At 36.7% G+C, this 14,175-nt stretch overlaps 1 protein-coding gene across 1 annotated transcript; it reads left to right on the plus strand.

Annotated features, from left to right (window-relative positions):
- The first annotated feature begins 153 nt into the window (after positions 1–153).
- Positions 154–12,835, plus strand: LOC145784139 (claudin-7-like). The gene is made up of 5 exons (XM_082595896.1): positions 154–2,533; positions 3,213–3,337; positions 4,955–5,074; positions 6,939–7,091; positions 7,204–12,835. The coding sequence occupies exons 1-5, from the start codon at positions 2,425–2,427 to the stop codon at positions 7,336–7,338; spliced, it is 642 nt and encodes a 213-aa protein (XP_082452022.1). The 5' UTR covers positions 154–2,424; the 3' UTR covers positions 7,339–12,835.
- The last annotated feature ends 1,340 nt before the right edge of the window (positions 12,836–14,175 follow it).

Raw genomic sequence — 14,175 nt, forward strand, 5'->3', positions numbered from 1 at the left:
ATGGCAAGGGCGATTGCTCATGCTTACCTTACTTTTCAAGTAGTGTGAAGTGAGTCCCACTCCTTATATTGCCGCATATTTCCAACGGTTAGAAGATTTTGGAATCTAGGTTGCTGGATATCAACAAATGCTTCACTTTGTTTCCTCTTAAATTTGTTAATCATTTCCACAAATATTTCTGCGTTACTACCCAACACAAGTTTAAAGTTTTAAACAAGTGAAAAAAACATCAGCCACTTCTCAAGCACATGTAGCCAGTGATGGGCATTATCGGCGATAATTTATCGGCGATAAATTTTTATCGTTTATCGTTATCGCTTAATTATTTTTTCAGTTATCGTTTATCGTTATCGCCAAAGGCAGTATTTGATTATCGCCGATAATTAATCGCCGATAAATTTTATTTCGGATCAACACACAAGTGGAAAGACAATGAAAAGTAATATTTTTACTAAAGCCACCTAGTTAATGAAACTAAAATTAAAACCAGTTCTTCTTCAGTGCCTGAAGTGTGTGTGCACAGGTCGTTGCCATGGGAGGGGCACGCCCCCTGCAGCGACGGCCCTGACAACACAATAATTTTTAGAGTTACAAATTGCAATGCAATGAAATGCATGCAACAAGTCTCTTGTTGTTTTGCTGCAATCGGCAATCGCGAGTGAATTTTACAATTAAAATGTAGGCGCACAGGTGGTACAGATTCCTTTGAAGCGAAGCGACAGAAATTGGCAAGTGGTTTATGAAAGTGTCGCAATACGAGGCCGCTTTTACATCGGAAACATGGTCTTTCGCGCCACCATCACTGAAACAAGTCATTGCAGAATATGATATTGCTTGAAGCATTTGACATGCAGACTGACATCACACTTTTTGCATCTTGTAGTAGTTTTTGCATGACAATAGGCGCATCGAGTTGCGTGGTAAAATTATGCTAAATACAGTATAACCTTTCTCATTTACCTATGCTGCATAGACGAGTGGTGACAGCGCTGGAACGGCAATCGAAAGGGCAGGACACTTAAAGGCATGCCTGAAGGTGGACATGAAGATTGGCTTCCTTGCCTTCCCGTCCACTTAATCTAAATCTTCAACCACCGGGCGTAAGCCTGAATACGACGATGATTTACCTATGCGACATAGCCAACGCTCAATCAAATATTTTTATTCCCACTAATAATACAGTGCCTATATTGTAATTCTTATTTCAACAACTCAGCGTTCTGCCATTGCTTGATGGTGTTCACAAAGAAAACAGAAAAATTTATCTGAAATTATCAGTAAATTACGATAATTATGTTATTGTTCTTGAACAAACACGATTAATTTGACAAGCTTGATGGATTTCACACTATGCACATTTTTACTACCAATAACGCTTAAGATTACTGATAAATTTTCAAGCATTTTGCGTTTTTTAGATTTTTTTCAATTATTGCTGACTTTGCTGTAAACAGCCCTTTAAGCAGAAAGCAAAATACAAAGTTTGAAATTTTTTATGGTAGTTTCATTTGATTTAATTATTTTGCCTACTGCACGTAAGCGGCAGTGTAACCCAATTGATAAAAGCATCCAACTGGTATCTGAAGGTATAATTATAAGCACGGCGGTTACCTCAGTGATTTGCTTCTGGATCAAGAGGTTGAAGATTGATACCTACTGCCGCTGTTGCGATTCTATTCATGCATAACTTACAAAAAGTTTTGTCCCTTTACAGTATATTATGTTCGATTTTTCGTCATGTTGATGAAAACAGTTCGTGCTGCATGGGATGGGGCAGCGCTAATCGAGAAAAAAAATTATCGTTATTGGACATTATCGGCGATAATTTATCGTTTATCGTTATCGCTTAACTTTTTTTTGATTTATCGTTTATCGTTATCGCTTTAGGCATTTTTCGTTTATCGATTATCGTTATCGCTTAACTGAAAAATGAGTTATCGCGCCCAACACTGCATGTAGCTCCACACAAAACGAAAAATATATGACTTTGAAACTTTTTTTTATAATTTTACTGAAAGGTATTTGATTATTAACTGCAGAGGCCAACTGCTTCAACCTTAGAAATCTAATCAGTGCGGGGAGAGAACGTTAATTGAGATTATTTGATTTGGATTGATTTCACTGCACTGTTTGAAGGCCGCTATTCTTTTTAAAGATGTAATTAATTTGGTTGCAATGATTTCTATAATTGTCGTGCTATAAAAACGATTCTTTTTATTGTTTGTTTCCTTTCAAGTCGTCACTTTCACGGCTCTCTTTAAAACCAAAGAGTAAAAAAAAACGTTTGACTTCGTCGTTGAAACGGTACACCACTGAATCTTCTCAGATACATATGCTATTTTTTTACATTACAGTACATGTATTTATTGTATGTTTTAATAGTTTTGTATGCTATTTTATAACAACGTTGTTTAAACAATTATCATGGTAAACACCGGATTACAACTGATTGGCTTCGCCGTTGCTCTTCTTGGTTGGATTTTGTCGATTGTGACTACTTTCATGCCCACATGGAATAAAAGCGACTTACAAGGTAAGTTCTTGTACATTTGGTTGATATGTTTGGTATCTGCAAGGTCTTATAGAAAACCACTCTCACTATACAATTCAAACAGTTTCTTTTGTCCAGCTCTGAAGTGTAAATGAGAGCACTGAGGTTTTCCCAGTTTCGATTTCAAGACTATGAGCTATTTTTTATTCATCAACTTTGTGGCTTCGTTTTTTGTCCTATCCAGGTTTTTACATCGGGAGGTTAAAGATTGAGATTTGAACCAGACGTTATGCATGAAAATATTTTCGTCCACCTTTAAGCATACCATTATGTGTCTTGCCAAAGCGACAGCAGAAACGAGTATGCTCTTGTGCTGCGGTGTCGAACCTACCCCCTTTCCAGCGTTGTAGGCTACGCACCAGGGCTCTCACCAGCTGCTGTGTAGCTGACAGAATACTGGAACAGCGTAGTTTTGACATCGACCAAGAGCATACAGTTGTGCCTTGGCAAGTTACTTTTTTGACATGCTTGAAGGTAGACACAAAGACTGACTGTCTTTTTATCCACTTAATCTCAATTTTCAACCATAGCATAAGCCTGGTAATGACAAAATGTATTGTGAATGATTAGTTTTGACCCTCCTCAAAGCGTTTATTTCATCTATTCTAATGCGTAGACTTGCAATAAATATATCACAAAATATAAATATTACCAATCATAGGTGAAGTGATTGAAGCTGTTCGAAGGAACAATGGCTTGTGGACCAGGTGTACGACACAAGCAACCGGGTACTGGACTTGCGATGATTATGATGCCTTCTTTTTGGGACTTCCCGCCGCTTTGCAGGTAGTTTTTATGCTTCAAATGCATTTAGTTTATGTTTTTTCATTTAGTACCTGACTGAAATGATTGGAAGTAGTACGAGTAGGCAGGCCGGATTTAGCTGATGGGGAACCCGGGGCACTTTTAGATCGGGGAGCCCCAGTGCAAAAAAATTTGTTGGGGGGCCCTGGGCACCTGCATCCTCTGCCCTCCCCCCCCCCCCCTAAATCCGGGCCTGCGAGTAGGATAACGTTTTCTGCAATGTTGTAACAAAAGATTTGTTGCAGTGAGAAAAAGTGGTAATTAAAATAGGCCGGCCTCTTGGCCACTCTGTTTGTATTTTTTTTTCAATGCATGAGTACAAACAACATAAGGTCCATTTCTAACACTAAACGTGTCGGCAAGAATCTATTAGTCACTCTCTTCTTTGTTCAAAGTATGTTGTCCTGTCAGTTTTTGAATAGAAAAAAGAAGTCCACCTGATGAAACAAACCTGCTATACAACATTGGTTTTTGTGAACGAAACCCATGAAGAATTGCCGTGAGAAATTGATGAGACTGTTAATGACATCATCACGCTTGCTGTGACCTATGATGAGCTCAGCATCATGAAGATAAAAATCGAAGTCAGCTGAAACGATGCGGAAAGGCATAATCCTGTATAAAAGAGAGACTGCCGTGTTTTTCTTGTGAATTAATATATCCAATTTCTTGACAGTGGCCCAATAGATAGATAAATTTACGCTGTTGGAAAGTAGCCTACTGGTTTTAGGCATTCACTGCATTTAGTTTAACCTCTAGGTATCGTTGCGTGTTTTAATTCTGATTCTTGCTGCTTTACTTTACTCATTTTATCAGTATGTTTTTGTGTTGTGCCATCGTTGCTGAACAGGTTGTGTTAACCTGTTTTAGCCACCTTGATAAAGTCAGTCGTGCTGACTGACGAAACGTCGGAAATACAAAAGCTAGTTATCATCTTTAACATCACGAGGTAACCTAGTATATAGTCACCAGAAGAACGCAAACTAATTTTATATCCAAACAATTACAACTCGATCCTACAATACAAGATGCTTCTTTTGGAAAGAATCTAGCGATCGAGTTTTCATTTTGAAGGTCAACTACGTTTGGTTGCATACTCTGTCAAGACTTCTTCGCAATGGCCTGAATAAACAGTAGGCCTGTAGTAACATTGACAAATTGAAACAAAACAGAATATAAAATTATGGAAAAATAAGATAATGAAGGTAGGCGTATTGCTCATCTGACAAGTTAGACAACTTTTTGTACATGTTTGAAATGAAAAGACACAAGGCTATTATTGTTGTTCCTTGAGGTCTTCCAAGAAGATTCATAAAAAACATTACAATCACTTAAGAACATATAACAAAGCTACAAAGACACCTCATTGTGTTAAATATTGTAGATTTGTGTGAACCAGCTCGTCTGTGATTTACACACAAATATAATTTGCCATTCATGAACTGAAAGAGTTCTCAACGAATAGGCTATTGTAGCTTTGGTGTGCGCTGCTGTGTGTAGTTAAAATGATTTATGTTCAAACATTGTCTGAACAAGATTTCGATGTTTAAAAAAACTCGTTCCGTTTGTATGTAAATAACTTTCAAGATGCTTTTGTAGGGTTCTCGTGCCACAGCTTGCGTTAGCATGGTCATGGGTTTCTTTGGGACCGTTGTTTGCGCCATTGGATTGGATTGCACCAAGGTGGCAGATGGGAATCCGAGACTGAAAGCTCGCATGGTGGGTTGAAAATATATTTCTTTCTACTGTTGGATTTTGAATATTTTTTCAAATTGCCTGTTTTCAAGACAAAAGTTGTGATTTACTGGTTAGGCCTGCTTATCCTGGGCAGCAGCTGTTAATAAGAACTTGCATGATTGGTTTTAAAAAGTTTTAAAATACTTTGAGAATGTTAAAATGTAGAAAAGTATTGAGTGTATTTGGTGTTTTTCACAAATATTTTTAGCTAAATTAAACATAGGTGTTGGTCTCTTTTAAGGCCACGTAAGGAACAAATCATAAATACACAATAAAAGCCACAATTGGAAAAATGTCACGGGCAAGAAAACGTATTGAAAACAACATTTCTCAATTCAACGAGCACAGCCAGGGCTGTGGAATCGGAGTCGGAAGAATGTCGGCGTGTCCGCAGTCGGAGTCGTTCAAAAAAGGCGGACTCCGACTTAATACAAACGATAAGCAATAAGATTTTTCTTTGCAATCATTTTTCAAAATATGGTTTCTTTTTCTGCTTATTGAGCTTTACTACTTCAACAGAAAATAGAATTGCTTGTTCTTGTTAGTTACTATCAAAGGCACCATTTCAATTTCGATCAAAACTTTAAGTAAAATTAAATTTTAAAAATATTAAAAATTGAAAAGATGTAGCAACCCTCCCAAATCTGGAAACACTGAAGTCGGAGTCTGCCAGTTATGAACTGAGTCGCCCGACTTCACAGCCCTGAGCACAGCTAATTATGAACATGCATCACTACTGTTGAACCACCTGACAAGGAAGCAGTCATCTCGCATGAGCCCTATCATAGGCTACTTGAATACAAAAACGAAAAGTTAAGCTTGGCAACACTACCAAATCACTAGAGAAGTATTTTGTTAGATAAATAAAACCTAGAAGAAATAAAATAAAATATTTAACCACATTGTATGTTGAAATAAAATATTTTATAATACCCAGTATGTAGTTAACTGATATCTCTTTTTATTATATTAAAATTGCCTTTTTTGTAGGATTAAGTATTGGACTGCTATAACTTAGATAACATGAAACCAAGGAACTTTCAGAAATCATTAGTTAAACTACCATTCAACGTTTTATAGGCAGAGAAAACTTTTTAGAAACTTACTTACTATAACTTACTAGAAACCAAAAATACAGTTTGCGAGATTGTTTTTGCGGTTTCATAGGGGTGTAAAATGTAATGAATGAATTTGTAAAACATATCTTGGGTTGAAAAAGAAACCATTTTACAGCTACTGTACTTTAAAATAATTTATCTTCCTTTATCAATGCTCGATGACGTAAAATATATTAAAATATGTACCGTAGCAAAAGTCATTATTTTGTAGCTTCTATTTTTTTTTAAATTTTAAAAGGACCGTGGCAAGCCTAACTGCTGGTGAATCATGGACAGGTCTTTTAGTTCAATGACTTCAGACCTTCAGTCCACGAATAAATCTTGACTTTAAACGGTGCAGTGTTGTTGGTGGATTCCGGCAGGTCCGCTTGTAGGCTGTATTTTTCAAGGAATTTATTTTATTTCTGATGATATATAGCCAGGATCGTTGAAAGGACAGTTTGGGCCTAGTACCAATGCGATGTTTGGGTCTCGAATCAAGTCACTTTTAAGAAAAACGCGCTGTATCCAAAGAATACACCGTGATTTCTTTTTTTTTTGTATCATTGAAAAGGTTACGAACCCCCAAAATCACCCCGCACCCGGGTCCAAAATTACCCCCCCGGACCCCCTATCAACGGTTCTGAATATAACCTTAACAACCATCTTCACAACTGTAGTTAGAGTATTTTTTTACAGCGGTTGATATTTGGAGTATTTTTTTTTCAAGACATGAAATGTCATTTCAGGTGATGGTTGCCGGAGTGCTTCACGCAATCGGAGGAATTTCAATTGGAATTGCCGTGTCCTGGTTTGCTTCCAACATCCTCCAGGACTATTATAACATTAACCTGCAAAATGCGACTAAATTTGTGTATGGAGAGGCTTTGTTCGTGGGATGGGTAAGAAGCTTAGAAACTGTAGTAGAAAAGACTTTTCAAATTTAATTTTCATTTATCCACGTAATTTATTAATGAAAAGAAGGATTTACATCTCAGTCAATGCTTTTTCTAGGCTTCTATGGTCTTCAGCTTTATTTCTGGTCTTGTTCTGTGTTGCTCCTCATGGAATTCTGATGATGAGGATGTTGGAAGAACATATACCTACAACCCTCCTAAACCGAAACCTAACGCAGCAGAATACATATAAACACGTCAATCTGTTTTCTAAAAACTACGCAAATTCGCTTCAATGCATTGACATATCTTTCTGGATCTGTAACAAAAACGTTCTTGTCTAAATTGCATGTTTTCATAAATTTGTTTTACAACCAAAGTATTACAGGATTTTAGTTATTTTCTGGAAACTCGAAATCTGATGAATACTGCAGGCATCCAGTTGACAGTAAATACGTGAACGCCGCTTTTTCTTTTCAAGTTTGACACTCACGTCTATGATGTAAGGGGGGGAGGGGGCTACGCGTTTAGCAGACTTGCTTCGTTTTACTAATAGGCGAGTAAGAAGTGACATTGGACCCGGACATTTTTGATAACAACCATTTTTTAGTTACAGGAGGCTTGTCTGGTAGTCAAACCGGCGATTCTAAAATTCGGCAAAAATCGGACCTAAGGAACTGCCCCAAACCGCATTTTAAATTTGCATAGCGCGCCATCTAGCGGTTGTAAATATCTGCTCTAAATAAAATGCAACAATGACGCATACATTCACGTAATTAACAATCACAAAAAGATAAGTGTATTAAAACTATTTAAAAAGGTTGTGATCATAGGTGTCGCAGTAAAGGAGCACTAAACCCTCACCCGGATTATGATTTTACAAGTAATTTGCTTGCAAGAGTGCAATTTTCCAAAATCGGATTCGCCTTCCAGGCAAATACTTTCCCATCAGGTTTTCAAACAACCCTATTTTATTTTTTTGATTTCTCTAAAACAATTTCCGCCGTAGGCTCAACAACCACTTACACCAGACGTTAACAGTAGTTTTTTTCACAATTCTCGCACCTCAACACTCAAATGTTACTTTAAATTGAGAACTTTTCTTACCTATGTTGCAGCTTACAAGACGAATTTGGCTTTAAAAATTGTGTCTTTGTAACCCCCGCCTCTCCCCCACCCCTGCATTTTTTTATGACGACACCCATGTTTGTGACGTATTTGGTCATTTATTACAGTTTAATGATTTTCACGCAATTATAATCGCCTACTTTAAATTGTAATTCAATGTAGGCTATATGACACTTCAACAACATTAGCAACTGAAACAAATGATGATACAACGTTGGCAGATGTAGAATCAACGTATAATAGGCTAATAAAACGATGAACATCAGCAATTTGAGCAATTAATGCTTCAAGAGAAAAGGCAATATTTAATATATGCGTTCACTTTCATTAACAAATCATTCATTGCAAAAAATATTTTACTTGCAAAACTACCACAGTAACAATTTGAGTTCCCGTTCTAGAGATACAACTATTTTTATTAAAGTAAATATACTTCTACACTTACAGCTCTTGGGTATCTAACACTCTAAAAGTGATGACTTTTCACACTGAGCTTCACAAGCACAGTGAATACTGCACTTAAAGCCTTTCTTGGAGCAACCACAAGATGTGCATAAACGTTTAGCGCTCCTGCGATTGCACCTAATTTCTTTCAGAAAGGTTTTGGGTGCACATTCATTATCTGTCATTATTGGGACCAGACCAGAAGTTGTTTCCTTGTAGCCATAGAAAGTAGGATTCAGCACAGTTTTTAAATGACGCCATGTTGACACTTGATGATACACACGAAGGCTGTGAAAGTAGCATGCTCTACTTGTTGGAGGCATTCTTTCAACTGATATATGTTTGGGGAAAAAGCGTAATTGTAGCGCAATAAACTCAAAGTATCCATGGAAAACCCTTGCTTGTACAGAATTTTTGGCAAATTCTTTTTCAATTCTGGAAATGTCTTCTTTTAAAGCTTCCTTGTTTCCGAAGGCGGCACATTTACGTTGCACTTTGTTCAGACCTTTTAAGATTTTAAAAACTTTTACTTTTTCTATTCTGTAAAAGCAGGATGTTGTATCGCAGCCAGAGAACGCGTGGCAAAATAACAACGTTCGGCACATATTTTCTCGGAGAGCAAGCTGCTGCAAGCAAGCTGCTCCGAGAAAAAACATCAGTTGATGAAAACCACCAAGTCGTAAGCAAACATTTTTGAAAATGCGAAAATTGTCCTGTTTAATTTTGAGTGCTCTGAAGTAGAGGGGTTGGTCAAACGTTAGTGGTGCACAACATATAGCCTACTCATTTTCCTCGCTTGGTCTTAAAGGAATATCATTGTACTGTGAACAGCTTCATCTGTTGCGGGATTAAGCGGTATCATAGGATTAAATGATACTGACGAAACTTGAAACTCACCTTTAACTACATTGGCCATGAACCCTTGCCATTTTACTGGCTTAGAATTGAATATATGTGAACACAGCCACAGAGTGTCAAGCAATTCATAGTGTGTAAATAACACAGCAGAGGCATTCAGCTGCTTGATTCGTACGCTTTCCAAGTAAGCTACCCATCTTTGCAGCAGTATACGGTTTGACTAAATTGCCAAAATTACCTAACTCCAGTAGTTCAGTTGCACTGACGTGTCGTTTTTCAATAACTAGTGGCCGAGTTGCCGTTTTTGGTGTTTGACAGTTTATAATGCTCATCACATGCGTTGTATCATGATTCATGACCTGTCAGAGTATCTTTGTTAAAATCGAAGTTATCTGCTACCCACTGACAGAAAGAACCGGGATGACTTGTAGAGTCTATTGTCTCATCCGTATTATCATTATTCGTTTGGCTTACAGTAGCCTAGCTGATCGTTGAAACGCTATTACATGACCATAACTTACACAAAAACCAAGGGATGATAGTACATCCAAGAGAATACGCGATCTTGTGACCTGATGTATAAAATGCCAATTGACAATAAAAGAGGGGAAATGTAAAATAGCCTGCTTGCTGACTGCAGAAATACATGGAACACCGATTTGTAGAAGCTTCTTCTGATTCCTTCCGCGATCGAGGCATTCAAGACTTTAAGCGACTTCGGTATTTCGGAAGCAAGATACTCCAGATTAATGTCTTCAGGAACAGGATAAGATGTTTGAGCTTTATCAATTTTTTTAATTTCTTTCTTTATAACACTTCCAGCTTGCTGCTCAGTGATGCTCAGTTGCTCATCAAAGTGCTCCAGCAAACGCCATTTTAGATGTTTGCTACTGTAAGTTTGAACATCGCTAGATGAAAATGTCGACATATGATCGCGTAGCTCTTGCAATGTACATTGCCTACCTACTCGATTAATATCATTCATCCACAAACAGAGTTTTTTGAATGCTTCTTCCTTCAACAAATCTGAGTTGCGAAAGTTGAGCATGCTTCCACCAATCGCGAAGCTGTAGATTACGGTTTGTGTGCATCTGCTTGGCTTCGAGCGAAAGCTTTCGATTCGTATAATTTCTGTAGCAAATATTATGGACTGCAATTTCCCGTTGGTCGCCAATATTCTCATTTATTTGATCACGATACTTAACAGACCACTGGGTTAGTGTTGATACTGCTTTTGAACCCAGCGTTCTGCCAGTTTTTCCACAAACAACCACTTTCTGACAAATTTCGCAGATTTTACTTACATTGCTTTCCATATTGGCTCAAAAACTCAACGTTTTAAACTACTTGCTTGCACGCGTATTAGAAGTTAGAACTGAAGAATTGGTCATGTAACTTACTGTCCCATAGCTCCGGCCACGTGTCAATATGAAATCAAGTTGACAACCTGCTGAGAAAATTGCTCCATTTTACCTAAACTTAACGTTTGGTGACGTTGCATCGAAGTAAGAATGGCCACCTATGTAACGACCTATTTCTTCAGATAACCACTTTTGTGTTGCTTTGGCAATGGTGTTATTGATTTAATGACTTGGCTGGTCTGATGTCTAGTTCTGATGTCTAGTCTTGGCTGGTCTAGTTGTTATCCAACTCCTTAATTATGCAAGAACATTTGTTCGGAGCATTTTCTGAAATCTTTTCTTTGTAAAAGTTCAAGGTATAAATCATTACCAAATTTTATGTGCTCGTAGTTTTCATGTTCTTCAAATACGTTTTAACAAACGAAATTACGTTTTCCGAAATCAATCTTAATTAATTAGTATTTTGCATAATTTTACAACCACTGCACTATCATTGCATGAGGCACTCAGTAAACAAAATATGTTATTTTACGTCGATTCAACGTCGCCAGACGTTGAATCAACGTAAAATAGCTAATTCTGCTGAAGGGTAATTCTAGACACTATGTTAATCATCTTTGTTTCACTTGAAATTTGCGAATTAGCACGACGGAAAATACTTATGTTTTTCTTCCGCTAGACGGCGCGCCGTTCAATAATTGCTTCCCTCAAAAAGGCCTTTCCTTATGTCCGAATTTTGCCGAATTTTAGATTTGGAGTCTCAAACAGGTAACCTATCTTTTTATGAAAAAAAATGGTTGTTATCAAAAATGTCCGGGTCCGGCTATTTTTATGTCAATTCTTACTCGCCTATAAAGCTAAGCCTACAAAGACGAACTTCGCCAGTTCTGTTTTGTAGCCTACGGTACTATGTATTGAAATTGTGTAGGTACGATTTGACAAGAACTGGCATTGTACAGTACCCGCTATAGTAAAATTCGTCCTTTTTTATTACTTCAACTTCTTCAAACGAAAGCTTTAAATATATGTAAAGTGAATGAATTATGCTGACTGGATATGTTGGATAGTTCTTGTGCTATGACCAACTCCTTTGCATGAAATCAACTATTTGACCAAAATACCGTTAACCTGCATATGTGGCAGAAATGTTTTTTTTTTCTACAACACAGATCGCAATGATTCAATGACATACTTTTGAATTTGATGTATATACGCTTACATTGTTTTTGTTTTCTACTGCTGTACTGCTGTATTTGTAATTTACTTGCGTCCAACATGCGTCCAATAGTTAAACGTACAAGCGTTAGTGTAACTATTTACGGTACTTTTTTACCATATCCGAACAAGCCACACGCTGTGTAGCAATAAGGAGTTCATATACTGTGAAGAATAGAAGTTAGTATGCTATCTATCAAAAGGAAAACTAAAGTGGTTAGACTAGCTTATTTAACGAACGGATAGGCTCATACAAATCATAAATAAAACAATTGTGGCACAGCTTTAATAAACTTATGTTTCTTAAATAAATAAATATTGCATTGCATCACTCGTTGTACGTACTGTAGTTTGCAATTCAATGTATTCTCGAAGCACAATAGGATGCTAGAATGGAACCAATTGAAAAGTAATGTTGCAAAGAATTATGAACCGCGCAATGATCTTTTGTTGTTCTCAATGTTTTGTCAGTGATGTTGTCAGATTACTTTGCAAAAGCAAACTTAAAGTGAAACGAATGAAATTGTGGTTGTAGGCTGCCACGTTACTGACTGTTTTATGTCCTGACAAAATATTCGATTTTTTATGACACTTGCATTTTGTTTTACTCCAAACGACATTTCTTCATTGGAGTAGGTTTTCCTATTTTGATTTTAAAGTAAAATGACACTTGTGTGAAGCGCTGTTCTTTTTTTAGCAAGCAGTAAAATACTGTAAATAATAAATGGGAGTGAATATAAAGTGTTTTTACGAGATTGGCAATAATAAGAAGTCGCGACAAAAAAAAATAAAAACAGAGACAGAAAATTTTATTATAATGAAAAGGTCTAACAATTCTTCATTCAGGGTCAAGTCTCACAGAAATAATTTCGAGTGAAACACTTGTCAAAAATGAATTGTTGAAATCAATTGTCAAATGCCGTCAATGTAGAGCAGTTTGGTTTATCCGACCCTGTAATTGCTTATTCTGGTGTTGAAAACTGCTTCTTTGTTTTCCAAGTAGTTTTTTCTTTTTCAAGATTATGTCAAGCTGTCAAATGTATATCCACTATGGATTGGTTTCGGCTGCTCAGACTGGTGTGAGCCAGTTTCATGCGTCAAAGTCAAGTTAAAATACTAAAATTTATTGAAATTTTCTATAAAAATAAAATTTTTCTTGAATGTTTACACACAATTTCTAAAGAGTAATAAACAAGGCAAATTTTTTTATTCAGTTTCAAGAGCGTTTTTCCATCCAAAAAACAACAAAAGTAGCCTACTGCATTGTTCAATCAAAACACAAGGCTATCTGAACTGAAAAAGGAAATGCCACTTTGTTCCGAAGCCAAATTCAAACTCTTCAATTTTGCTTTGTAAATGCAATCTTCCCAGACAGCAAAGTCTGTCATTTTTACATTGATTTTGATGACGGCTTTTGCAGTCTGGGTTGTTAGGTAATTTAGTTGAGACCAAACGGCTGACAACAACCAAAAATTAGACCTTCTTCCTTGAGTAAGTTTAAGTTGCCTTTTGAGCAACATTTCAACCAAAACCGGTGAAACAAGTAAAACTTCCACTTTTATATTATTACATAGAAAAGTTTTAGATCCAAATAAAGTCAAAACTTTTACGAAAAAAAGATTTGTTTCTTAGATCATAATACCAATATAAAAAGTCTTTGCATTCAGCCATTTTATCTCAGTGAAATCGTCCCTCTGTTCTTTTTTAGATAAGTTTTATTTGTTCAAATGGAAAAGCGTGATACACCTTTAGACTGACGCTTTAAAAGCGTTGAATGATTGATTCTGACACTCAGACTCTTTTCTCTAACATCAATCACAAATTTTTCACCACGCTCAATAACTAAAGAAAAGCTGAGTTAATGGCTCATCTTGACAAGAGAGTCAGGTTTGTTGGACGATCAATCTCACTTTAGACCAAGGTTTCCTATTCAGCTGAGACAGCGGAATGAATCTCTTACATCTTTACAATGCAATCAGACACCAACATCACGAGAATAAACACATTTTATTTTGAAAGTGCAAATAAACGCAATTCTGTGAATCAACCATCACAAATTTTCATTTTTCATCAGCACACACAAT

The sequence above is a fragment of the Aplidium turbinatum genome, chromosome 15 (assembly GCF_918807975.1).
Source record: "Aplidium turbinatum chromosome 15, kaAplTurb1.1, whole genome shotgun sequence".
In the NCBI taxonomy this organism is placed as follows: Eukaryota; Metazoa; Chordata; class Ascidiacea; order Aplousobranchia; family Polyclinidae; genus Aplidium; species Aplidium turbinatum.

What these genes read in the sequence shown, in the direction of transcription:
- LOC145784139 (XM_082595896.1), top strand. Translation starts at nt 2,425, where the DNA reads ATGGTAAACACCGGATTACAACTGATTGGCTTCGCCGTTGCTCTTCTT. An exon ending in GAATAAAAGCGACTTACAAG is followed by an intron (nt 2,534 to 3,212) that starts GTAAGTTCTTGT and finishes TACCAATCATAG; the next exon opens with GTGAAGTGATTGAAGCTGTT. An exon ending in GACTTCCCGCCGCTTTGCAG is followed by an intron (nt 3,338 to 4,954) that starts GTAGTTTTTATG and finishes ATGCTTTTGTAG; the next exon opens with GGTTCTCGTGCCACAGCTTG.